Source organism: Chlamydotis macqueenii, chromosome Z (assembly GCF_036417535.1).
Source record: "Chlamydotis macqueenii isolate bChlMac1 chromosome Z, bChlMac1.mat, whole genome shotgun sequence".
NCBI classification, from domain to species: domain Eukaryota; kingdom Metazoa; phylum Chordata; class Aves; order Otidiformes; family Otididae; genus Chlamydotis; species Chlamydotis macqueenii.
The window spans coordinates 29,282,340-29,310,126 of NC_141593.1; the positions used below are offsets into that span (position 1 = coordinate 29,282,340).

Below are 27,787 nucleotides of genomic sequence, written 5' to 3' on the forward strand. Positions count from 1 at the left end.
AGACTAAAGACATTTACAGAAGTTAGCAGCCTAATTTCTAAGGTATAGAAAAAGTAACATTTTTAACTACTACTAGTCATAGAAATACACAGAAATATCTACCAAAGGTTTAATAAACAAAACTGCAGTGTAAAAAAGTAAGTAGTAAGAAGAATTGGCTGTAGAGGGCCATTTAAATGAGTACTATTTATTTAAAACCACCCACCATATTCATGAGAATCACTGCCTTCTACAAAACCCCAAACCTCTTGCATTCTCTTGTCTAACCGTTACTCTTTTGAGGTTTTCAGCTGCATAGACTGAGTGATTCAGTGTACACTGGTAAAACTTGTATCTGAATCTGGTATGAAAAACTACATTGCATGCTTTCCTGTATAATCTACTAAAAAAAAAATAAATTAAAAAAAGCCAATTTTAGTAACTTACTTGCAAACAAAAGGAGTTCGGAATCCTAATAAGCAGTGTAAGAGTCAGCTCACAAGAACATCTGATCAGCCCTGCATAGGCAAGATATGAGAACTCTATCCTGTGGTTGCTTGTTGGATAAAAGTTTGTCCTCAGGGAAGAATGGTCATGTTTAATAGAAATAAACTACTCCTTCAAAGGTATTATCACTATCCACATTTTACTTTGGCAGTGAAAATTGTTAACACAGTTATTAAATTTACTTATCATAAAAACACTGTGAACAGAGCACTATATACAGAAAGGGTTAAGATTACAGGCTCCAGGTGTCAACCTTATGAAGCTTCATGTAGTTACTGAGCAGGCATACAATCTTCAGTTGTCAGACCTCAGCAAATAATTGGCATCATTTTATACCCATACAAGAGAAAGCTTTTAATGTCACATACCGATTTCTTTTTAATGTCCTCCAGATCTTTGAGTTCATTCTCAATCTTTGTGATTAATTCCCTGAGTTCATCAAGATTAGTGCAAATAAGCTAAAAAAAAAAAAAAATGAACACAAACACTTGGTAATGTGGCACTTGGAAAAGGTACAATGAATCCAAATAAAATCTAAAAGAGTATGTTATTACCTGGTGCCAACATTTTATTTTTATTTTCTTATAGCACTTTTAACTGGAAAACATAGGACTTATTGAAAGAAAGAAAATCTAATAAGAAAATACCTCACTCTTCAGACGTAAACTCTATTTCTGCCTGTAAGCTTCCATTTTGAAACGCAGGCATTTTCTTAAAACTTCTGTGAATGACAACTACCAAACGTAACGAGTTGGAACAGGTTTGAGTACCAAACAATTCCCTGGTCAATTAAAGTGTACTAACTTTGGACTACACTGTGGTTATAACATAATTACACTTGTTGCAACTTCTTCCTGAACATAATTTCATATGTTTATACAGAGTATTCTCAAAAGATAACACAGCCATAAGTATCAAATCTACCTACTTATCTATGTTTTGAAAAAGTATTATAGTCTTCTTATTTCTGTCTTTAGAAAACAGCTTTTTAAATTTTTTCTCTCAGGATATGGATGCTACTTTCCCCCCAAAAAAATCACCAAACAAAAGGAGTCTGTATGTTTTGGCTTACCATAATTTAGGGTAATCAAAGCCTTAATAAACTGGAAATTATTAAGCTGTTAGGTTCTTTCAGGTTATCATATGTTAAGACTTGCTTCCTTCTACCACCCTTAGGTGGAAATGTTTTCGTTACTACTGAAAACATGCTGAAATAATTTAAGAAAATAAAATCCAAACAGAAAAAAAAACCCACAAAAATGCTTTTAGCATACAACTACTATTTTTTTCCAAATCAGTAATTCATAACAATGTATTTTTACCTCAATTACACATGAAGTTTTAGATTTGCAGCAAATTCATATTAAAAAACTCAACTTTGTTTCACTACTAAAACACAGAATTGACACTTTTAGCCAAATACATAAATTTCAGAAACCTCTAACATATACTTGCCATTATTTTCATGACATTTGTGTACATTTGAGAGCATTGGGGAACTGGAATGACTCAAACTAAAGTTTACAGTGTTTGCATTTATTCAGTTTAAAACAGCAAATGAATAAGGAAGTTGGCACTGCTTTCCTGTAGACAATGTATGTAAAATTAACTTGTAAAAGGTCTCTTAACCCAGAAAATAGTATTACTGTGTGTAACTACTAGGTTGAACACGCATGTTTGTCCCGCACTTGAAGAAGTTCCAAATACATAATATGTAAACTGGAAGCCAAATACTGCCATTCTGAATTGTTTTGTATGTTTTAACAGATAAGTTAATGTGAAGGTAAAAAGAAAGGTATTAATGTTACAATCTAATCATTCTGTCATATGCCAATAGCTCACTGGTAGTTTCACATACTGCTCTTGAAGAATACACCTTCTAATAATCTAACACCAGAAAAAGAATCTGAAGAGAAAAATTGTTTCCTTTGTTACTTATCAAAGGTAATGAGAGATTAGTCCCTATCCTCTAGAACACTACATGGTGGCTTAAGGATTCAGGTTGTAAGTATTTCCATTAATGTACAAATTGTGTAATTAGTTGTGTCCCTGCTAACTACAACACAGACATTTTTGCATCAGGTACAGTACTTACTACATATGGGCTTAATTTTCATAGGCAATAAGCATCCTGTTTTTTTCAACTGAATACAATGGAAACTTCAGGTATTCAGTATAGCAGTAAATTTTCAAATTCAGGGTTTAACTTTCCTGTTAGGATGCAATCTCAGATCTCAGTAATCTCTCAAAGACTGTCACTGACTCCTACAAGTTCAAGGAGGAAAGACAGGAAGTGTCTTCTGATATTTGTAAGGGAAGACAGGAGGACCAAGCTCTTTTCCACCTTTTCCATCTCCCATGATTGATTTATCAGAATTTATAAATGAATTATTTACCATTATAAAAACAAATCTAATCTGTAGATCTATTCATAAATACAAACCTAGTGTACTATCCTAGATCACTCATGCTCCTTCCTTGTCCCCCTTAACTACAGCCAATCTTTTACTATAATTTTTACTCACTTCAACGGGGCCTCATGCTTAACTTCAGATTGTGTAATAATCATAGAAATATGGAATAGTTTGGGTTGGAAGGGCCCTTAAAAGGTCATCTAGTCCAATGCCCCTGCAAGGAGCAGGGACGTCACCAACCACATCAGGTTGCTCAGAGCCCCATCCAACCTGGCCTGTAAAGTTTCCAGGGACAGGGCATCAACCACCTCTCTGGGCACCCTGTTCCAGAGTTCCACCAGTTTTCCACTGTAAAAAATTTCTTCCTTGTATCTAGCCTAAATCTACCCTCGTTTAGTTTAAAACCATTACCCCTTGTCCTGTCACAACAGGCCCTGATAAAAAGTTTGTCCCTGTCTTTCTTATAGGATTGTAATGATGATTTCAAGTATTTCCTATGAACCTGCTCTTTTACTGCTGCCATCTCCATGTGGCAAATATCCAGATAGCATCCTTTCAACATCTGTATTTACCAGAGCCCATAGCTGATAAAACTGAAACTGTTAAGACACAGTGAAACAGAAAAGCTGAAGTTAGCCCAGTTCCTTAAAATGTGTGCATTCCTTTTTTCCTCTGGCTATAGTACATGCAGGTCATGGCCACGTGTATATTTGTGAGGGAAAAGGAGGAAAGACTGGGACAAAGCACTTGTTACTAAACTTAAATATACTTTGTAAATGGAAAAGAAAGCCCCCAAAAACACATTACTGTCCCTTCTATACACCAATATAATTACTGTAATTTCTTTAAAACATCAGTGAGCAATAGTAGTAACAAGTTTGGAGCTCAGAATTTGTTTTAAAAGGAAATACGCAACAGCCAACTAACAGATGATCTATGAAACTGTAAACTCACTTCTCAAATGCTTTTCGAAATACTAAAATCAGGACGCATTTTTCGTGTGTTTCTATTTGGTATGGAGAATACAGTTTGCATCTGCTTTTGTTTTGGGTTTGTTTTGCTTTGTTGTTTGTGTTTTGGTTTTTTTTAAAGCAGGCAAGCTAAAAAATTAATATAAGGTTTGAAATCACATACAAGGAAGTAGTGATGTTCACTAACATATGCTTTTACTCCCTTGTTCATGACATTCAACCTCTGACAAAGAGCAGAAAATCTGTACAGTATGTTTCCTCAAAAGGTTGTTTAAAAATAGCACTATAAATGTTAGGATTAAGTAGCACAATTATGTCCTCAATTTTTTGTTAATGTTTATTTTAATGTATAATTTGGGTCACTGGACATATTAAAGTATCTATTAATTTTATCAGCCTTAATGTCAGCTTATGATTCTCAAGTAAAGGATCTCTATTTATCTAGTCTTACGAAACAAAGTGCTTTATGGCTTTTTTTTTTTTTTTTCTCCATTTTTAGGCTGCAGGCACCTAAAACATCTTACAAATTTTTAGTTATTTATTTCCTTTCCAAAAGCACTGATGTTTAGATATGAATAGCAATATTCTCATGATTACACCCTCCCTAGCAAACACACAGCGTCTGTAGACGCTCAAGTTGTCTTACCAAATATTTAAAAAATATACTCTCACCTTCAACCAGTTACATAATTTCATTAAGTCTGGCCACTCATGTACATGGAGCAGAGTATCCTGAAGCAAACTTTACTATGTTCTATAAGTCTTAGTAGCATTTCAAATATAAATGTTTTAATATTTGCAAATACTTCTATCATACCAGTCCCACCTGTTACCCACATAGGTAAATGTAATAATCTTAATTATACACTTAGATATGTAAATGTACAGTTTACCTTGGTTAGATAAAAAATTGGCTAAGTTTTAGATAATGTTTTAGACAGGCTACTTAAATGCAGAAGCTTAATACTGTAAAAAATTATTTCTAACCTAACTGTGTACATCCATGGCATGTAGGTAATGTGCTGGGAAAAATAAAATTTTTAGACACTGTACCTATTTTTTGGAGCTGCTTGGAAACATTTTAGTGATTACCATTAGAATATAGACAAAACGTACTTAAATATCAGTCTTTTCTCAATATTGACTGTTACTAACCAATTTTATCATCAGAAATTCTACTAGCTCCACCTGAAACACACCATCATCATGGAATAAACTGATTCAGTGTAAGAGTTCTACAGAACAATCATGATTTAATGCTCAGAATAGCACAGTTTGCTTTCTGGAAAAAAAAAAAAAAATTATAGCCAAAGGAGAACTTCAACTCAAGTAGGTATGCATATACGAACTGTGACTTAGAACTGAAATAACACTTCAACAACAGTACTATAAAAACACTTTATCATAATTAGCACTCTTTTCTTGGTGCTCTGTGGTCTAAAGGTCATGTGTAGATAAGGGGTAAAAGTTGCAAACAAGATGAGCACAGGAGCCCGTAAATTTTTCGCACGTCTTTCAGTAAATCGAGCTACATTTCAATTCAAGGACCACAGTGTCACATCTCATACAAAACCCAAGTAACTTTATGCCAGGAAATTATATCTACCCTAAGAAGTCCATGCACAGCAACTAGTTTTTACAACTTTTGTCCTGTAACAGATTTATCTGGGATCTTAAACAATACTGTGAAACACTTTGTAAGCTGCACGTAATAAAAAATGCCAAAACATTCTCTACACAGAAAAGGTGAAATGTGCTTTCAAAACCATTATCAGGTTAAACCTTTTGAATTAGAAGAAGGAAATACATAACTTATTAGGATTTCCAAGGCCCCTATCAGAAATTAGAGGACTTATTTTACAGACATTCAGATTTCAAGTACTTAAAACAAAAATCAAAATAATTTACCTGAAATTCTGGTATGGTAGACTTGTTGACACCTTTCCTCTTCTTTGTGATTGCTTTTTTAGATATCGATTTTTTTCCTTGTAAGATTAAAAGAGAAAAGCTTCATAATGCTGTTTGTTGTACTTCATTAACAAAACCAAATTACATACAGACTGGAAAGTTAAACTGTAACTAAAAGATGGCTGACAGCAAGTCACGTAAACATGATGAATCAGAACTACACTCAGCAAAAGCAAATATTAAATTACAAGTATCCGTGTAGGGCAAAGAGAAGAAAAAGGGGGAAAAAATAAAAATGAAAAAAGAAAAAAGGGAAAAAAGGAAAAAAAAAAAAGAAAAAGGGGAAAAAAAGGGGGGGAAAAAAAAGAAAAAAGAACAAACTACAAAGCCCATAATATACCACCTAAAAATTTAAGTATAAAAGAAACATCCACACCACTGTTCTGAAAGCAGTGAAATCCAGAACTTATGCCACAAACTTCAGAAATACAGCATTTTACCTGCAATATTTGCTCTCTAACACTGTAAAGTGGACCACACATTAAGGTCTGGGACCTCTATATCTTACAGTAAAAGGTACCCTCAAAGCACAAGCCACATTTGTTTTTTTTTCTGGCTGTGACAAAATCTAACATTTTAGAAGAAAGCAAACACTTTCCTGTAGTGTCCTTCACACCCAATTGTGCTATGTAAGAACCTGGATGTAGCTAAAAAGCTCCTCGAAGGTAAGGCAAATGCTTTATGGACTATAGTATCAGGGTTCACAACTCACATACACTTCTCAAGTACTTATGTCACCAAGCTAGGTATGCAAGATAATGGAGTTTCTTACACATTTTTTTCTACATTCACATGGTAAACTGAAACAAACACAGTTTTGATCTGTTCATTCAAACCAAAACCATCCCTCTAAGTTTACTGCTGTGTTCACATTCAGGACTCCTAAAGAATAATTAGAAAAAACCCACCATACAACGTATGTGGTATTTCTTGTCAAGTAGAATCATTACAGGCACTTGGTAATAGCATAAAAACACATCCAGATTTGACATTTATATTAATAAAAATATTAGCAGGAATTGCATTTTTTTCCTAACAGATGCTTGCTTGGGTGTGCAAATGCATATGTACATATACATATACCTATTCATAGATGTCTAAGCATCTATATTTTCAGTTTATTACACTGTGAGTTTCCTAAACATCTTAACCTGAATCTGCAATAAAACACACTTAAGAGACAGGGCACAGAGCCTGAAGGATCTACATTGAAAACTCCACATAAAATCAAACCATAGAAAAAAATCAATAAATCAACCTAAATCTGAACCTTCACATACTAAACACTTAAAATTTTAAAAGCCCTCAACTACCAAAAATAAACTCACAGATTTCACACTAGAGAACAAGTGATAAAAGAGAAGCATGTTTATTAGAACAATGACCCAAATGTGTTGACAATGGGCAAAAAAGTCATAATTTCTGTTATGTAATTTACAAATCCAGCTGCATTGAAAATATAATTCATAGTACTGAGAACAATGCTGTCCATTTATTGAACTAAAGCAGACGTGATATAAGCTTTCTTGACAAACTGAGTCTTGAAGATGACTGGTCATATGGTGGTTCCTTGTTATAGCCCTGTAAAAGAATGTTATCTGGCAAGAACCTGAAGGGATAAAAACATGAGGTAGTTAGACTGTCTTACTTCTTTACAAAAAGAAATTTTTGAATAAAAATGAAAATTTTCATTTTATTTGAATATTTTCAACATACTTTTCAGTATATATTTACATGAATATTTTCAGCATCAGATGCTGTAGGATGCAGTGTACTTTTAAAAAATAACATTAACTGAAATACACTCTCTTTCTCGCAATATTTCCTTCTGAAAGGGGGAAAAAATTGTTAGGAATAATTACAATTATAGAATCATAGAATAGTTAGGGCTGGAAGGTATCTTTAAAGGACATCTAGCCCAACCCCCCTGAAAGAAGCAGGGACACCTCCAACCAGATCAGGTTGCTCAGAGCCCCCTCCAACGTGGCCTGGAATGTTTCCAGGGATGGGGCATCCACCACCTCTCTGGGCATCCTGTTCCAGTGTTTCATCACTCTCATTGTAAAAAATTTATTCCTTCTGTCTAATCTAAATCTACCTCCTTTTAGTTTAAAACCATTATCCCTTGTCCTATCACAACAGGCCCTGGTTAAAAGTTTGTCTCCGTATTTGTCACAAATTAAATTAACAAAAAAAGAAAGTAATTTCTTCCTTTGCAGCAGCATCTGAAAAGCATGCATTATAACAGGTATGGGGTGACAGAACAAGAATTAAAAAAAAACTGACTAGAAGCATGAGGAAAATAAGCCTTACCTTCTGTGTAAACTGAATCAAACAAAAAAAAGTCTTTGAGAATAGAGTATGGTATATGGGTTCTTATAAAGCACACCTGCTAGAATATATGTACCATAAGACTTGCACGATTCCCAGGCTGACATATGCCATGAACTAAGACTATATCTGTACAGAGCAGCACCACAGTCTCCTTCCTACTTTGTGACTACACATACCAGATGTCCTATGGTGCAGGCATATATCACACACTAAAAAATAAAAAAAAAAACACTACAGATATTTGCACAATGGGATAAAATTAATATAAACAGAAAACTAACTTGGGCAAACTCATCTTCTACTTTAATAACACGCTTATAAAATACCAAACTGAAATTCAAAAGAAGCTATAGCGATAGTACTGACAATCTCTCTTGTTTAAAAAAAAGTTATCAATGTTTTCAAAAAATAATATTTCTCAGTTTGCCAAGTTTTAACATAAAAATTTTCTTTAAGAGCTTTCAAGGAAAAAAAGCCACAAAGATGATACAGGAAAACTTCTGTTTAGAGTTCCTGAGACAATACAGCTGTACCTGTGTCCAATTTCCAAACTGACTTAGTACCTAAAAATATTCCAATTCACTTATCTTTAAGTGGAAAAATTGTTTTATAAAATTAACCAAGGATCAGATTTCCACAATAAAAATCTATTGAGATCTGCTAGTTTAGATTCTCTGACGACAAGCTGACATATTCAGCAAAAACAACAACAATAGTAACAGATGTCAGTCTCTACCAGCTACCTGCTACCAGCCCTGTCGTATGCAACATAACCACATGGACACTTCAGCCATGCCACCACAGAGCAGTCACCTCGTTTCAACTGCCAGGTTGAGGGACGCAGAGATTCTGTATGGGGGTAAAATCACTACGGGTTGAACTAAGGCATCAACTGTGAGTGGCATCTTCTCTTCTCCATGGCTCCATGGAGGTCTGCTAGAGCTCCTTTTCCCATAATCCTAGGTAAAGAGACTATTTAAAATGGCTTAAATTACTTCAGCAGATGAAGTAATGCTTCTGACAGCAGTTAGATATATTTTGAATTGCAGCGCAATGTACCTTCAGAGCATACTCAATGTACAAATATATTTAATTGCTGACTGAAAGCAATCAGAGTTACAAAAACACATCAAAAAACAATGAAGAAAAAATATATTTCTAATAAGGAAGCTCATATGCATTATCTCTTTAAGTCACCTATTCCAATTCAACACACCCTGCTTGCTTCCCATCTGTTGGTCTCCAGCTTTTATAAGCCATAATTTATAAAGCATTTAACAAGAGTCCTACACATAGACTAAATAATAAAATAATTTAAGTATAAAAATTCCTGGACGGGGAAGAGGGAACAGTGGCTCAATAAAGAGATTTCCAACTTTAGAGGTCTTCAAGTCACAGCTGACCTGATCTGGTATCTGTGACAGTCCTGCTTCAAACAAGGAATCAGACTAGGTGACCTCTAGATGTTCCTTCCAACTAGCTTTCTTTGGCTCTGTGACTCTTCAAAAGACTGCTTTGCACAGTATACGTATATTAGTAACAAATACATAGGAATCAATAACTCAGGACTGCACTGCACAGAAGGAAGATAAATCAGATAATCATGTAATAATGAAATGAGAAAAACACTGTCCATCAAAAAAAAAGTTTCCCAAACTAAAACAAGAAGTCCCAAGAAAAGCATGATCTTTGCATACCTGAAGAGGCTGCCTTCTTCCACAGCTGCAACTACATAAAAGCTGTTGTTAGGCCTGCCATCTTAAGGCACTAACAGTGGCCTCCATGTCCTGCAACAGCTACAACATTAAATTATTTTTCACAGGGTAAAGAAATATTGACTTGGACAACTATTTGATAAGAGTTACATAAATCTTGATAAATAAACAGTGATTTGTTCTTGTTTCCACTATAGGACAACACTTGTAGCAAAGATTAAAGTTTTACTTTCTTTTGATAGAAAGTTCAATTGCAAATATAGTCAACACTTGTTTGGGGGGTGGGAGAGGGAAGCTTTATTCTCCCTTGCCAGAACTAAAAATTAACATTACTGAATTAGAAAAAAAAAAAAAAGAACAACTGGTTTGTATTCAAATATACACACATCAAAACTGTATTAAAAAAAAAAATCTACTTTGCTGCAAATTGAACTGTTCTAAAGATAGGAAATGTCAGCCTATACTACTCCTGTGTAACCTTACATTCACTCACTAACATGATTTTACTGTGCCACAATTACTAATTATGTCTCCACACTGCCTTTTCCAACAGGCTCCACGTCTCAGTTGGGTTTCAGTTCAGAGGGCAAGAGAATATAAGACATCTTACCTTGGACAGAAGTTGTAACTATAATCTCTTTTCCTCTCCCATGCTGAAGGAGTGGATCTCCCTCTTTCTATACCACCTCCAATTCTGACAGAGAGCTAAGCTGTTTCTGAGGTTAGTGAAAGGACAACTATAGACACTTAAAGCAAGCGCCCTACCATGCTCAGGGGATGAACCAGAACTGTGCAACAAAAAAAGCCCTTTTCATTTTCTACCAGAGAATAGAGGGAAAAATACACAATCACTTCATGCTTCAGCAAACTACAACAAATCTGATCTTAAATTAAACTATAGTTCATTTATCTGTGGATATAAAACAAAACTCTTTATTGATTTGAGGTAATATTTCTCTCCAATAAGATGCTACTGATCTATACCTAGAGCTAGCAGCACCAGAGCACAAAAGCTCAATTTGCATGTTTCCTGACTTCACCTGCTGAAACAAGTATCCACTTAGTTATTAAATTGAAACCAGAACACTATCAAAATCCATACAATCTGCAGCAAAGGACAATGCAGTTGTGCAACATTTTGGCCATTGTGCCATTGTTTTATTCTGAATGAAAACAAACTCAATCTTGCAGCAGGAATGCAGTAAAATACAAATTTTCCACAGTAAACTTACTTGAGCAAGCCCTTACTCATCTGCCAAAAAAAGCTGGAAACTGTATTAAGCAGACACAAGTAACCTTAACTTGGATACTGCCTCATCCATCCAGTTTGGCGCTTGAAGGATGATGAGGATGGAAACCTGTATAGTGAGTATTAGTGTAAGCCAATAACTGAGGTTAGTGAAAGAACTTAAGTGAATGTGAAACAAATGCTATACTGAGAAAAGTTGATTTCAAAGTACGCAAACGTATTGGAAAGCACTGAAATATTTCTTCTGTTTTAAATAGTATATTCTAGTTTTCATGAATGACTCAGAGTAAAGACAATACTTTATCTAACAAATCAAAACTAAACAAAAATAATTTAAAGGTGAACAATTTTAACATTACTGTTTTTTCTTTTTAATGCTAACTTAATGGTGATCATAATAGGTGGAGTATAAGAAATGTAACTTCTCTGAATTAATCCTGTTTTGAGTTATCATCTGTTCTAATCTCAAGAGATTGGATTATTTTACATTTTTGACTGATAGTTAAAAGTTATTTTTTATCAATTTTCCTTCTATATAACTGTTAACAAGTAATTTGTTAAATAAACTCATTGCTGAAAGCAAAAACAAATCCAGATCTACAGATCTTTCACATTTATTCATTTTAAATAATAATACCACTGCTGGGACACTTCTGTTCTGAGATTCACTGGAAATCAACTTTTTACTAGCCAAAAGCCTCTTGGCCAGCTCTGAGAAATTTCTTAGGTGTTATTTGAGTTCAGTAGGTCCAGAAGATGTCTGTTTGCCACAGTTTTGCCTTTCAAGCCAAAACAAATTCCACAGATGTTATCCCTGAATAGATGTGCAAGCAGTTAGGAAGGTAACATAAAAACTAGGGCCTGGACACTAGTTATGAGCATCCAAAAAACCCACCAAGGAGATCAGATGCAAATAAAATAGAATCCATTTCAACTTGATCTTGCCATCTGAAGGTGAAGAAGGGGAAATAAATATATAAATGGTATTTCAGATCTCTTCTGGTCCTATTTTAGAGGGATAGAAATGTAGACAAACGAAACACTAAGTCACAGAAATGCTCTTGACATTTCTAAATTACCTCAGCAAGGACAATACAACCCATTTGTAAGTTATCATAACATTAATAATTTTTACTTGAAAACAGGAACATTTTTACAGATCTAGTAAAACTTTTTGTTACGAACTATGATATTTGAGTCCTTGTGGCTCCTGTTTGAAGAACAAAAGTAATGTCAATCCATACTTCAAATTATAAAGCAACAACTTGGAGCAATTTTAAATAAAAATAGATTTTAATAAGAATTTGTAATAAAAATGCAATTTTTACCACATACGCAACAGAGCTTCATTTCCTCAGATGGGGAAATGGATGTTTTTGACATCAGATACTAACTCAGTAGTATTTGACGTGGTAAAACAAAGTTAAGTTAGCCCCCTCCAATTGCAAAAAATCTTGTTTTCTCATTACATTCTAGCAGTAGCTCCACTGCTCTCAAATTGAAAAACTGGCCTGAATTTTCCTTTTCACAAATTTGTTTAACACATTTCATGTCTTTCAAAGACTTGGCAACTACTGAGCACATTAGGGGAAGTTTTCAGAAAAAAAACCTGCAGAAGCAGTCTGTATTAATGAACAGTATCTTTTGGGTACCACTGTTACAACAAGTCAGGAATGTGGAAATCATCTCAATAGAAACATAAACTATGACTTAAAGTTACATTTAGCTGCCTTAGAGAACCAACAGCAGGGAAAAAAAAATTCCCTGGTTAAAAAATAAGGAAAGGGATTCACTTTTACATTCCTGATGCTCTCTTTTACCTCCTGTACTTTTAAAGAACATTGTAAAGAGTGATTATGGCTATGATCAGATTTAAATCAAGTGTTTTTGTGAATTCAGAACAAGTTTCACCAAATCTCTTTCTCTGTTCAGCACTGTAAGGGCCTCTTTAAACAGAAGACTAAATTTCAGAAGAGCTTTGAGAAATACTACTTAACCTTAAACATTATGAAACATTACAAAACAATAAGGCATTAGCATGAATTCAATCCAACGCTATCCACTTCAGCCTAACAGCTACAAGACTAACAGACAATTAAAGAGCACAGGAAGAAAAGCTCTTTCTCATAAAACTGTAATGTTTTAGGAAAAATGTCTTCAGCTAGGTCAAAATTTGCAATGAAGAAATAGGCAGAACAAGAAGGGAAATGCCTCAACATATTAAGAAATATATTAAAGACAAGAGAGCACCAAAAAAAATGGGACCCTTCATATCATGCACAGGACAATGCTTGGCATCTGAAGATGAAAAAGAATGTTTTGTGCCGTCCACCTGAAAGGAAATGAACATGCCATCTGAGTGTAACTTAGACCAGCAGATCAAGTAGTTAGAGACACAGAAAAAGTGGAATTTCCATAGTTTTTCACTGAATAGACACCCGAGGCCACCTCTGTGTGCCCTCAGGGTTGCAACACTGTGCAAACACCCATCAAATGTGTGACAGAAAACTTTGTTACTCTTCTCTGGATTTCCACCTGCACTGACACATCTCTTCCTGTCTGAAACTGACAATGAAAGGGAGTAACACTATACCTGCAGTGTTCTCTGATGATGAAAATATGTATAATTAAAACCTAAGTTTAGATGATTAACAGTATCTCCTTATGACACAATATGGAATTAGAAAAACAGAGGTACATGGCATTAACTCCTATGTTTTCAGTGGTGTGGAACACTAGCTTGTTTTATAATAAGCTTCTGAAACATATTTGAGTTCTAAAATACATTCTAATAAAGCTCAGCATAAAGCACAAAGGATGATAACTGGGTAAATAATCGCCTTTATAATTCTGTATCAGATTAGCATTAGATGAGCCTTGATATTAAGATATTACAAATCCCAAACTTTTTTTAGCACTTCAGAAAACAAAACAAACTTATTGCAAGAAATGGAGATCACATAATACCTATAACAGGTCAATATATGTAAGGTAACTAGGAAAATTAAAGACAGTGATTTCCATTTTCACTTTAGCATCTGTGCGCCATATCCAAGACACAAAAAGGAAACTGACTGAAGGAAAGTTCTCTCTTGATTCCGGTTTTATTAATGAGCTTAATTTCCACTGTGTCAATTAAAAAACAGGAATCTTGAACTGAAAGAACTGCCTGGATTTACGTATTGTGATTCAGCATATTACAGTAAGCACTATAGCTTCCACTACTAGTGCAGGACTTAGTTTGGGATCTACTCAAGACCAAAAATTCTTTAATGTTACAGACTAAAAATTAGAAATTAAAAAGATGAGAATTTTCACTGAGATCACATTACGGAATACATTTTTATTACAAACACAACCATTCTGTGATAGCTGCTTATGATGCATTTCTTTAAAAAAAAAAGTTTAAACTGGCATGTCAATATTTACAGTTCCTCTAACAGCACTTCAAAATTTGTTTCTTTTCATTCTTAACAAATTCCCATAATTTGTCATTATTAAAAAAAATTCTCTGAACATTTTATTAAGTATGTGAAATATCAAGATTGAGGCTAATGGGCAGCTTTTTAAATTTTTGTTATTTTTATGACACATAGAAGAAAAGTAGTTATCACAGTAAATATAATCTCTATCAATTAACTTCAAAAGCTACTTTCAAATATTGCCAGTCTGTTTCACTAACAGTGGTTGTCCTTCAAAACAATAATCTATTTTAAAAAGGCACATGCTGTTCTACGAGTATTGCTTAATTCACATAACGTAGATTTTTAAGCACGTGTTGTAAAATTAGGGTTACAAAGAAGATGGCAACCTACTTTAAACACTTTCACAGAAAAAGACAGTTTTTGGGGACACTTGGTCCCCAGTTTTCTTTCCAATAGTTCTCTAAATTAAAAAGTCCTTATTTGCAATATGGATTATTGCTAATTTTGTTGTTTACTTTTCAGAAGAATGAAAAGTGATACCTTTGGAGAGCTAAGAGCCACAAGAGGAATGTAAAATACATTATTTCTGCTGAATCCCACATATATGAACTTCAATTGTAACTCTCACGTTTAGATGTGGGTGCTGAAATTTTTTGGAGGGAGGAGTTTGTGGTTTATATGGTAAGACAGTTCTCTGGGTACCCTGCACAAATATTTGGGAACTAAAAATGATTTGTTACCTTAGCTTTAAATTTCCACTCAACTTCTAAAATTGGCATCAGATCTCTGAATACTCTTACCCTTTTGAAGGTGTTTTGTTACACAGGTTTTCGGTTTTGCACTCTGATTTTCATCTGAAATCCAGCATTTACCTGTAAATCTACATTGTTCTGGAAATAAGCCTGCCACTTCAAAAAAAATGTAGTGTTTGAATCAGTCTGCTAAAATCTAGCAGATAGCTTAGCCTTTCAGTCAACGGGACAGAAGATTAAGCTTTATGGTGCTTCATATGACATAAAAAATACAACTACCCAACAATTTGAACTGAGTTAAGGACTTCATAACTTTACTCTTTTAAAATTGTTCTAAAATTTTCCAGTGAGTTAACTGAAATCTGCATGCTGCCCACATCTGTAAGTAAAAATGCCATCTGCTTCAATTCTGTGTCTCAATTGTTGGACTAAGCAGAAATGTGATCAGGCCCGCAGTCAAAGCAGTACCATTCGGTGACCTAGGACTGCATAGTTACAGTAGGAATGATTTTTGATTCATGATCTCATGTAATTACTCCGTGTCTCTTTGTAATTTGGATAAGGTAATATCAAAAGGGAAAAAATATTTCCACGATTGCTATGACATAAGACAGCACAAAACAACTTCAAGGTACACTCTCTGATGCTAACCCATTCAGTCAGTTTCATTCTCCTAAATATTTTCTGTAACAAACTCTTCCAATGAATTATGTTCTCTAAAGACACGTTCTGCAAATGAATCATGATGAGCCTGTTTTATGTGCTTGTGTTATTGAATGGGAAATCTTCACACTAAAATTAACATCAGAAAAGTCTATTGCAGTAAGGCTGTCCTGTTTCACAAAATAAAATGCAGACTGATCAGCTAATAATAAAAAGAAAAAAAAATCAACGTCATCCTAATTTTTACTACAAGTAAAAATGTCAACTTACCAGACTTGTGCTTCTTGTGTTTTGCTTTCTTTTTAATTATAAACAACTTGTTCTGGATTTCAGTTTTATAAGATTTGAATGGATGAAGATGAATATCACGCTTTCTTTGCAAGTCATCAAGTTTTCTCTGCAGATTTTCATTTAGAATATCCTTCAACTTCTTTTTTTTCTTCTTCTTCTTTTTTGCCCGCAACTTATTTAGCTTCTTATTATTTTGCAGCGAGTTCTCTAACACTGTTTCTTTAGCAGACTTGTAGTAATTTATGTCTTGGTTGTCATTATGAGTACCATTGACATACATTTGGCAAGCTTTCAGCGTGTTCTCCTTGAATGGACAGATCTCAGCTTTTACTCTGGCCATTTCAGCACAACCTTGTCCATTCTCCACAGCCTTTATTTCTCCTGAACTAAGGTGACCACTCATACCAACAATCTCTCCTGAACTTATCAAATTCCTCAAGTTCTCTTTATAGCAACCAGTTTCTCTGATGTCACAGACTCCTGAAGTCTTGATTTCACAGTTAATCTTAATCTCATCTGTAGTGACTCTAAAGCTATCCAAATGTGGTTTTTTTTCTGGACAGGTAACAACAGAATCCGTACTTTTCTCTGCTTTTGTCTTGGAATGATGCAGTAGCTCTCCTCTACCACTAGAACTGACCTCCCCATTGCTTTTGTTTACATATTCATGTTTCACTTTCTCCAACTTAACACGTGACACTTTTTTAACTTTGATGGGAGGCAATGGGAACTCAGGAGCCTGAAAAGGTTTTTGTTTGTAAATCCGAACATCTGCACCACAGAACTGTGGAAAATGAACATATGCATTCTCCAAGTAGTCATAACCAAGAATTACTTCTCTACATTCATGGATAGGCTGACCTAGCACAGCATCCTGAACATCCTTTTGTGTTTCATACACAAAATCACAGAGACCTTTCAGCAGCCACACTTTTTGGTAGAACGGTAGCTCATGAAATGGTTTTTCTTCCAAGGGATTAACTTCTCCAAGGACTCTGAAAAACTGAGGACACAATCCAAGTTTTTCCGCAGAGCTATTAGGATTGTCAGTCTGCCCTACAACAGTATACCAGTGTTGTACTTTCTGTCTGAGTGCTGCTTCCCAAGACCTGTAAGAAAGTGTAGGCCTGCGATGTAACGTAGATCTGCGATGAGGAGGACTTAACAAAGAAGTCATTATTTTAGATAAAAAAGCATTACACTGAGGCATCAGAAGACAACGTTCCAATTCATAGAATACTATTTCAGGTAAATTTAAAATCTGTTGTGCTAAACAAAGAAAATGACCAATAGCTGGAATCTCCCACATTGTTTCCATCCTTGTAGGTGCTGCTTGAGCTAAAAGTGACTTTTCCCATTCTTCTATTTCTTTCTGACTAGTTTCTTCTGCTTCTTTTCTTTCTTGCTCTCTTTGCCTATTAAAAGAAAGTTCATGAAAATTCAGATATCAAGTGAATGAAAAGAAAACAGGGAGAAAAAAAATCAGAATTACAGCATGACAAGCATACTTATCTTGAAGTAAAAAAGAACACAGTATATAAAGTTTTAATTCAGTTTGACTTACTTTGGTTTACACACACATCACTGCACCAAAATGGAAATTACAGTCTTTTACTTCTATCATCACTAGTTTAAAAGGGGAAAAGTTAAGAAAAAAAACCTGGCAGATATCAACACTTTGGGTTGATATTCTCTTCCTCAACTCCTTTTTGGCAAGATTAAGTATTTCCAGCAAAATAGCCATATAAAAATCTCTCAAAACAAATTCCAGATAAGTTTTGCTTTCAAGTGGTTGTCCTGTGGCTTGTGTCACCTACCTTGTAACTCATTTCCTCAGTACACAAGTATACATGCCTAACTGTCAAATGCTTCACTTACATACAAAAGCCATTTTCCCTCCCACCCATAGGCGTGTCACTAGTTGTTTTGCAATGGTGGTTAAAAAGGAAACAAATATCAGGATGCACAAAGAATGTGATGGAAAATAACACCAGAAATAAAATGTCATTACATTAATAAATGGTTTGCCCTCACCTGAAAAACTGTATTCAGTTCTGGTCCCCCTATCTATAAAAAGGATAGAGCAGAAATAGTGGATATTCAGAGAAACAGGTTATCAGTAATCAGAGGCCTGTAAAAACTTCTGAAAAATCTGGGACTCTACGCAAAACACTAATAAGAGGAAACAAGACAGCAATATACAAAACTAATATGATAGACTGGACAGTTCTATTTACCTTTATTTCCAAATTCATAATTGAATTTAAAGGGAACAAGTTTAAGAGGAAGAAACGCTTCCACTTCAGATGATCAATCACCTGTAGCTTACAATCTAACTTACTAGAACACAGGATACTTAATTTAGTTCCAAAGTGAAAAACAGGACATCTGCATGAAACGCAAGAATATAAAGGGTTACCAGTAACAGGAGGGATTTTTTACTAATATTGCAGTGGTAAACTAACATTTTTGCCTCAAAGCATGACCAGATTCCAAAGATAGGATTAGGCTACATCTGTACTTACAGGAACATTTTTCTAGAGCTTATCCAAAGCTTCTCGCATCTTTTTTTTCTCATATCTTTTTCTCTGAAGCTTCTATCACTGACCAGTACTAGAAACAATTACTGTGTATATCACTGACCTGTTACTGGAACTTATGTGTCCTTATTTCCAGATTGTTAACCTCGAATTACATTTCTTTCTATGTAAATAGCAAATAAATGCCATGTATCCATTCAAAGCATCAATGCTTTCCAAATTCAGGCAAAGAGTAATAGTATATTAAAATCTTTCTTTTGATAACATAAAGCTAACAGTGGCTTCTAGCATGAGGAATGTGTATTTGAGGCATTATGTACTGACTAGATATCTCAATAATGTAAAAAATGCAACAAATCTAGCCCACATTTTAGTAGCAAGACCGGAGAAATACACCATAACAACAAACTTAAAATCTGCTTCCTCTGTGTATGCAAAATTACATATAATACAGTAAAATTCTACTGAATGCTTTATCTGATATAATTAAATTTCAAGTGCCTTATCATAATTTGAATAGAAATTTTTAATACCACATGCATGCATCCTTGTTATTTATGTACCTATCAAATGCAGAAAGACTGATGTAAAACATAAAATTAAAATGTAAATGCAGCAAGTCAGTAAGTTCTCAACTTCACTCTCTCAATGTAGCATTAATTTAACTATACAATGGATGGGATCTAAAGACAAAATCCCACTTTGCAGTACTAATTTAAACATACAATAAATGTAGTCTAAAGACAAAATCCCATTTGCCATTATAGGTGAATAAACCAGTAAATTCAACAATACCACTTGCACAGGTAAAGTGAGCATTTTTAAAATTATGATTTTTGTTTTATTTCCATGTGTTAATATTGTATTCATATAATAAACAAAAAATAACAAAAATAACTATAAAAATAAACAATTCACAAGTGGAGCAGAGGAAGAAATGATAGTAAGTAAAAAGTGTACTCAAAAATAAATTTCAAAGCACTACTGAATCCCACTCCCTGCTCCCTCCTTACTGTAAAACATACTTCCAAATAACCTGCTGCCTCCAGAAGGTGTGAACTCTCTTAAAATACTATGGAAATAAGCTCAAATATTAATAGATAGATTGTGAGATAGAACATTTGTAAAAACAATCACATTTCAATATTGTTTAATAAAAACACAGGCTTTAGATGATCTTAAAATATTGTCTTTGCAAGCAGTTTCAATTTATCATGAATTAATAATTTAAATTAAGGTAGAATTCTCAAAATAAATACAAAATCCTAGAATCACCTCTGTTTTGTACTTTGTAAAATGACAATCATTATACTATTTTAAATATATCTTTAAAAAGAAAAACATACACTTCCCAAAAGCTTGCCTTTTTTTTTTTTTTAAAGCTATCATCACACTATCTGTAGTCATTCCATTCTCAGCAGACATTCAAGAGAAAAATGTAAACAATAGCCCACTTTTGTATCTTCATTATTCAGGTCTTACTACTCGCTGCCCACCTTTTGGAGGGCATCGCTTTTTCCTGGGGTATTTTTTTTGAGAGGGAGTAGGGACATGAAGTTGGGAGAAAAGGTGAGGCAAGGGAGTGAGGATGAAAGGAGGCAGGGAGAGAGAGGCAAGGAGAGAGAGAAAAACATTTGATATGTAGCAGGACAAACATCCTGAGATAATTCTCTGGGAGATAACTAAGAAATTCTCTGGACAAAAGAGTTTTATGCTTACAGCAATTGTAAGAAACTGTTGTTTCACACTTTTATTGACATTAACCAGGAATATGTTTGCAGAAACATATTGTGTTTACAACAATAACATAAAACTGTTCTAAGGTCAAGCTGACATTTCCAGACTATCAAAGGACAAACATATTCCTGGAACATGTCTGCAGCAGTTGTTTTGCAGCTCTTGACTGGATAAAACTGTGGCTGGGGGAAAATATTTTAAACCACTAGATAAAAACAAGATCAAGGGACATGCTCCCCAAGTAGAGATACCACCTAAAACAGAGTCCAGACATAACTTCCCACTTTTCTTATCATTTTCTCCCTTAAGACAGCAGACACATCTCACCAGCTAATTCCTTCTCGCTTGCCACAAGAGATTTCACTTGGAAGAGAGAGAAAGCAAAGACTAGATTTGTACTTCCCCCCCCCCCCCCCCCCCCCCACCAATTATCACTCTAACTCTTTAGCAGGGCCTGTTGTGAAAGGACAAGGAGTAATGGTTTTTAAAACAGAAGGAGGTAGATTCAGACTGGACATCAGGAAAAAATTTTTTACACTGAGCATGGTGGAACACTGGAACAGGTTGCCCAGAGAGGTGGTGGATGCCCCATCCCTGGAAACATTCAAAGCCAGGTTGGACAGGGCTCTGAGCAACCTGATCAGGTTCCAACCTTGGTGATCAGGGGGTTGGAGGGGGGTTGGACTAGATGAGCTTTAAAGGCCCCTTCCAAGTCTAATGATTCTATGATTCTATAATTTGAAGGATTTTGTAAAAAAAAAAAAAAAAAAAAAAATAATAATAATAATAATAATAATAATAATAATAATAAACTATTTTAAAGATTTCATTTACTGCAGTTCTTTCTACTCACCCTAAGATGCCTGTGCCTTAGAAAAACATGTAAATATCTAGAGCAGAGGATCAGATATTAACTTGGACTTCAACAGGCAATTTCTTCAGGTATGAGGCTAAGTTTTGTAGCAAGGCACTTGCATTTGCAATCTTACTTATCTAGGGATGAAACTATGTATCTCCTAGCGAGGTAGATAAATGGTCTAAACTAGGACAATTACTGGCTAGAAAGTACATGGATGCTGAGTGGTCAACCCGACAGCCAGAAAGTGAGCCCTTTTTTATGTTCTTGACAACTTATCTGCAAGTTGGGTGAACAGTGGGTGCTGCATATCCAAATATAACTGTTTCGCTAGCACACAAGCAGCTTATGCTACCACACCACACACAATTTTATGGGGAAAAACAGCAGCAGAACAATACTAGGAAGAAGGAAAAGTTGAGTACAGTAGAAATTAAAATCCTAAATAGTTTTCTCACTCATTTGAGTTGGCCATCACAGTCACTCATAATTATATTCTGACACAGGATAGCCTGTATTTTAGCAACAGATTTGCACACTCATTCTTCTACAACTGTGATGAAAGACTAAGTACTGTGATGAAAGACTAAGTGAAACAATCAATAATAATAATCAATAAAATAATCTCTATCCACTAAAGCAGCACTCTAGTTCTAAGAATACAGTTTATAGCTTGAATTCTACTGGATTAGATTAAAATAAATAGAAATTCTGCATTAACATTTTGTCTCCTGAAAAAGATGTAGATAATTGTTCAGAATCGCATATTTTTACTTGAATTTTCCTTCTAGATCTAGTGTAAATTTTAAACAGTTATAAATGCAATTTCAGTCCAGCAAACTTCATTTTTATTACAAAAAATGACAAGCGAGTAAAAGCCAAATTCAGTAATGAAGTACATCTGCCAACAGACCAAGACGACAGCGTTAAGGAATACTGCAATGGGGTTACCAAAAGGATGGCACTGTGCACTACAATTAAACTACCCAAGTCTGCAATCTTGCGTATAGTTTTGAAAGAAAAGTTAAGAAGATATCTGAAGCACGATTACATGAGGAGATCAAGACTCAAGGAAATATTCAACCATCTATCTGGCACATTTTTATTGCTTCCTACTAAGTGATATACATTCAAAACTTCAGGGTATAAAGAGGCTACCTGTGACCCTTTTGTGTTATTGTAGAACATTCTGTCAAATTAACAGTGTGGAGTACCCTTTGCACAGGATCTGGGACTTTCGAATATCCAGATACACAGATTTAACAGTTAATTACTACAATTTTGCAGGAACATGCTTAAAACAGGTGTTTGGAAGCAAAATTTTTATTTGATCAGGTAAAGTAAAGTATGAGGTGGATTAGAAGAAGAAATATTCACTCATTTCTAGGGAAAAGGTACTGGCTAGAACTCAACTCAGCCAAAACTTTAAGGCTTCAAATCTGTTGAAAATGAAGATTACCTGCAAAACGAAAGTGAATTGGTTATATATGGGAAAAACCTCCAAAGCTGCAAACTTTGAAAAAGGCTGGAAATATTTTGCTTCCTAAAGCTAATACTGTCTTATCATCACGCTCCATGTTTAGATACAGTCTCTCAAGCTACTGTTAAAGTATACAAGCTTATAAGCTTTACTTTCCTCAAAGTGAAACATCTCGCAGTCAACATTAAACACTGCCTGGAATAATATACCTCTTAAATTTATGAAAACCACGAAATCCCACAGAGTTAACTGCACACACATTCTAAATTTGCTACCTAACTGACAAGCTGAAATGCCACATCAGTGAGATAACAGGAGTGGCACTGGCAAAGATAGTTTGCTTCTGGCTATCAGCAAGGGAAGCAGTGACAAGATCACAGAATTAGACTCCAGTTAAGCATTCTGGTAGTTTCTAATTTAATTGTCCCATGGAAAACTGTCCAAGGAGAGTATGATAAACTGTGACTGAGCTAATAGGAAATTGCTTTCAGTTACTATTAAAAGTTTCACAATCCTAAAATAACAGCAGTCTTAATTTATTCTAGAGATTATATGACTTCAGCAGTTTTTCAAGAAGGTGGTAAATCAAAAACTACTTTCTTGCTTTGTAGATGCACTGTATTGAAGTCCTAGGTTTATTCATTGACTTAAAACAAAGAGCACCACAACATTTACCGGAAAAAGCCTTATGGAGCTAGCAGCTGTAGAGAACTTGGAAGACATCATTACTTAAAATCAAAACAGAAGACTTTTTCCTATTACCTCTTTTCCTCTTTTGCTCTCAGCTGTTCCTCCTGTCTCAGAACCTGAACCATCACAGATTCAAACATGCCTGTTGACAAGCCTACTAAATTGCGAGGTGTGGAACGACGTCTTGTTGAAATGCATCCTGTTCCTTTCTCATCTTCCAGCCCATAGCATCCTCTAGATGTTACAGCTATTGATGTTTTCTCTCTTAAATGCCTAGAAGACAAATGCAAGCCACTTAACAATTACAATTTCCCTTACCAATAGCACTTTAATGTCTACACTACTAACTACAGATCAAGCATATTTACTCAGAAAAAAACCAGTTATTTTTCACCTGCCATTTTTTCCACTTTGAAAGCTGCTTTACAAAATTTTAAACTTAAAACTAACATACTAATATGAGCTATGTTTTCACATCTGTTAAAAATGGATGTTCATATCAAGCAACCAAATATTATCTGGAGATTAAATTACCTGCATTAATTCATAAATATTTGGAAAGAAAATACTTCCAAAAGACCTGAAATAAGAAACTGTGTTAAACAGCACTTTAGTTTTGCTAAAAATTAGAAGATGAAAAGCAAAACCCTACAAATTTGGCTGCAAAGTTACGTTTCATCTTATATTGTTTAAATGTACTGCAGCAAAACTGGTTTGAGAAGTAACACTACATAACACAACCTCTGAAAATATTTGAGGGGAAGGGAAAAAAATCCAACCTCCATTCAAAAATAATGTCCATTTTAAGGTAACTTTCTGTCATTTGTAATGTCTGGTAATCATATAACCAACATTAATTGCTTCTCTTAAGTTACTTGATAGCGATCATTGAGCTAAATACTGCTCCACAGTGAACCAAGAATGAGTATTCCAAGAAACAGTTCGGGAATTTCATTTTACTAATAAAATTAGTTCTGCTAAACACTTCTGTCTTTCTGTTAAACAAATATGTTTGATCAAAAATTGTAAAAGAACTTTGGCTTCTAGATTCCATAACCCTTTCTGTATATAGTTCTTAGAAACTTTTACCAAGCCAGTGTACACAGACAAAGAAAAAAATCTTTACAAATCTCTGAAGAGTTAACATCAGATAAAATCACTATATATTGAGGTAGGATAAACTTTAGCCAGTTTAATATTTATTAATATTTATTTGAATAAAGACTGAGCATTTCTGAAAGAATTACAATAGCAATTGATTATTTTTTTTAATAAATACATATATTGCTATTTGATGACACAGTACATAAATTGACTTCACTTTCTTATGGAGTCCTAATAAAAAGATACTGAGCATTCTCAGATCCTACCAAATTCAATGGTAGTCATGTAACTCAAAGAGTCTTCAAGAAAATGCTCTTCAATTCAACAGAGTTGAGATGTTATAGTCACAAAACAAACAGAAATGAACTTGGCATAAATCTTCCAAGCTACTTATTTGCCAGTAGTAAGGCAGGAATTTTTTTTTTTTAAATCAAGTTTTCTCAAGCAAACTAGCAACACTCATGCCCCATTAGGTTCAGCTCCTTCCCTTCTACTCCCAAACTGTCCCAAAACTGCTGTTATGCAAAATCAGTTTCAAATACAGTGTTGCTACAGAATACATTCACTCTGGCTCATTCAGTTGAGTTCTGCACCGCCTTCCTCAAGTGTTCCCACTACAAAAGCAAGGTTCTTCCTACCAGCTGGCAGCTAATGCTCCGTGTTAACTAGTAAGTGTAAGGTTGATGGACATGCACAGCTTTATGCATTTCCTAATACTGTTCCTTCTTCCCCTTCACTCTTTGTTGGCAAATCCTTTTGGTTTTCACATGCAAAATACCATGTTACTCAGAAGACTGGTGGACCTTCCATGGTAAGATGCCACCATGGTTTTCTGAATATGACTAAACTAAGCCTATGTCAAACTCATGAGAAAGCATGTATTTCAGTCGTGATTTAAACTAGGCTTTCTACTACAGAGGCTGACAGCTTTCCATACTTCACCTGCTTTCGCTGATAAGTTCCCACCAGGGACTTACATTTAAACATACCGTAACTTCCATTTTGCCATTTAAGACTATAATATGACAAACATCAGCTTTTATTTTATGATTATCAAAAATTATGCAATTTCAAAGCAAGTACTTTGGCTCAAGAATTTATTCCTCCAGTAAAACTTTCACAGACCGTAAAAATCACAATTTTAAAGACCCAGATGTTCATATTGAGTTTGGTTAGTTCCACTTGCTTTTGACAGAATAAAATAAAGAAAGGAGCATTTCACATCTTGTCTAAACAAGTGTGCCTCCATGTTCATAAAAGGCTTCTTTCAGAAAGAAAATCTTAGCCAGGAAATGCTGTGCTCTATTTTGCATTTTGGTATTTTCAGGTTTGGGATCTCCAAAGCATTTTGAATTAAGATTTGAACAGTTTCCAGCAGGAAACATTCCTCTCTTTGGAAGTATTGAGAATTTGAGTGTTTTATTGTGGGTTTTTAAAAAAACATTTGAATGGTATTTTTTTACATAAAGAAGCACACCCTCCCGTTCTACTTTAGGTAAACGGCATCTGGCACGGCCCCTATAGAGTTTTCTACACCTACCGGGACAGCAGTGCCAGCTTCTGTTCCAGCATCATCTCCAGCTTCTGGGCTTGTTTGGACAGCCAGTGATCTACACCATGCAGCCGGTAACATGTCTCCAGCATTAGCCGGAAGTCACCCACGAAATCGGCTATCCCCGTGTACTCCCCGCTGGAAAATTTCTCTTCCATCTTCAACAGCCACATTCCAGCTGGCGACTGCTGAAAGGAGTGAGCGCTGTTACGACCCGAGAGGGGGCCAGCCCCTTCTTCCCTGACGGATGCGTGATCCGCAAGGGGCTTCAAAAACGGTGCTGTCAGAGGTCGGTACTTCTCCAGGAGAAACTCGCGCAAGATGCGGTATCCCTGCTGCAGCTCGGGATTCAGGCTCTGCTCCCAGAAGCCGCCGCCGCTCTCCTCTCCCGCATCTTCTCGCCCCTTGTCCGGCTCCTCCTCCTCGCACCGAAGGCGGCTAGCTGCTGGCCGATCCGCCGAAAGGTCTTCGCCCGCGGAGCCCGCGGGCTCCGCCGAGTCCATGTCTCCCACCCCACGCACGCACAGGGCCTCGCCGGCTCCAGGGGAACTGCCGGGCCCGGGCCGGCTCTTCAGCATCAGCTAGGGACCGCCGCGCTCCCGCTCGCCCAGCTGGTGAAGCGACATCGGGCTCACCTACGCACAGAGAGACGATTCAGTCCCCCGCCACGCTGCCCCGCGACGGCCTCGGCCCTGCCCCCAGCTGCGGGGAGGTGGGTGGGCCACGGCTGCCGGGGAGGAGGCAAGCGGCCGCCCGCGGCCTTGGCCCGCCTCTCCCCGCCGCCAGCCTCCTGCACCCCCCGCCCCTCCCAACCCCGGGTGGCGCGCCCGGGCCTGCGCGCGGCCCCGACCGCCCGGGGACGGCGCCCCCGGCGGCGCGCACCGCGGCGCCTCCCGTCGGCCTCACCCCACTCCGCGCCCCCTCCTTCCCGCCCTGCTCGCCCACCGCCCCCTCCTGAGGGGAGGGGGAGAGGGCGGGGGAGCGGGCGGTGGGTGCCGTCTCCCGTTTTGGGCGTCCCCGGCCAGCCCGTGTCTGCCCGCTGAGCGCTTCCCCTCCTCGCCTCACAGCGCAGCGGGGCCGGCCCAGCGGCGGCAGCCGGAGGCGAGCAAGCAGTGTCAGTTAACGGTCGGGGGGGGAGAGGAGAAGGGGGCGCCACCGCCCAGCGGCCCGGGAGAGGGGCGAAAGAAAGGGACGCGGCGGCTCACCTAGCGCGCATGCGCTTGAGTGGCGGCGGCGCGCTGCTTGTTTTGGACGCCAGGTGAGGTGGCGTCATCACAGGGCGCCGGACCCTGACTGGGGCGCGGAGGGGGCCTGACGGCGCCTGCGCCGACAGGGGCGGTGGGCGCTGGCTGCGCATGCGCAGGGTTGGACGTTCCGGGCGGGGACGAGGGCGGGGGAAGAGGGCGGTGCTCTGGTGGGGGTGTACGGGGGCGCCGGGGCTGGCAGGTGGTTTTCGCGGTCAGGTTGTCGATAAAGGTGCGTGGTAAAACCAACCGGCCTCACCACGGCATGAGCAGACCTTTGCTCGTGTGCTGTGGGTAAGAGACTTCCTCTAACGAC

At 36.7% G+C, this 27,787-nt stretch overlaps 1 protein-coding gene across 5 annotated transcripts in view; it reads right to left on the reverse strand.

The window, feature by feature from the left end:
• The window catches only part of BRD10 (bromodomain containing 10), a 53,301-nt gene extending 25,818 nt beyond the window's left edge, over nt 1-27,483 (reverse strand). For 3 of the 5 annotated variants that reach the window (XM_086770091.1, XM_086770088.1, XM_086770093.1), the window contains exons 1-5: nt 26,216-26,973; nt 23,644-23,844; nt 16,248-17,683; nt 5,780-5,856; nt 855-944 (exon numbers count right to left, since the gene is read on the reverse strand). In XM_086770091.1, coding sequence (XP_086626217.1) covers nt 855-944; nt 5,780-5,856; nt 16,248-17,683; nt 23,644-23,844; nt 26,216-26,805 — 2,394 coding nt within the window. In that variant the 5' untranslated portion in view covers nt 26,806-26,973. Of the gene's footprint in view, nt 1-854; nt 945-5,779; nt 5,857-16,247; nt 17,684-23,643; nt 23,845-26,215; nt 26,974-27,432 lie in introns of those variants that run through there. The other 2 variants (XM_086770089.1, XM_086770092.1) reach the window with 2 other exon arrangements.
• Nucleotides 27,484-27,787: the final 304 nt, after the last annotated feature.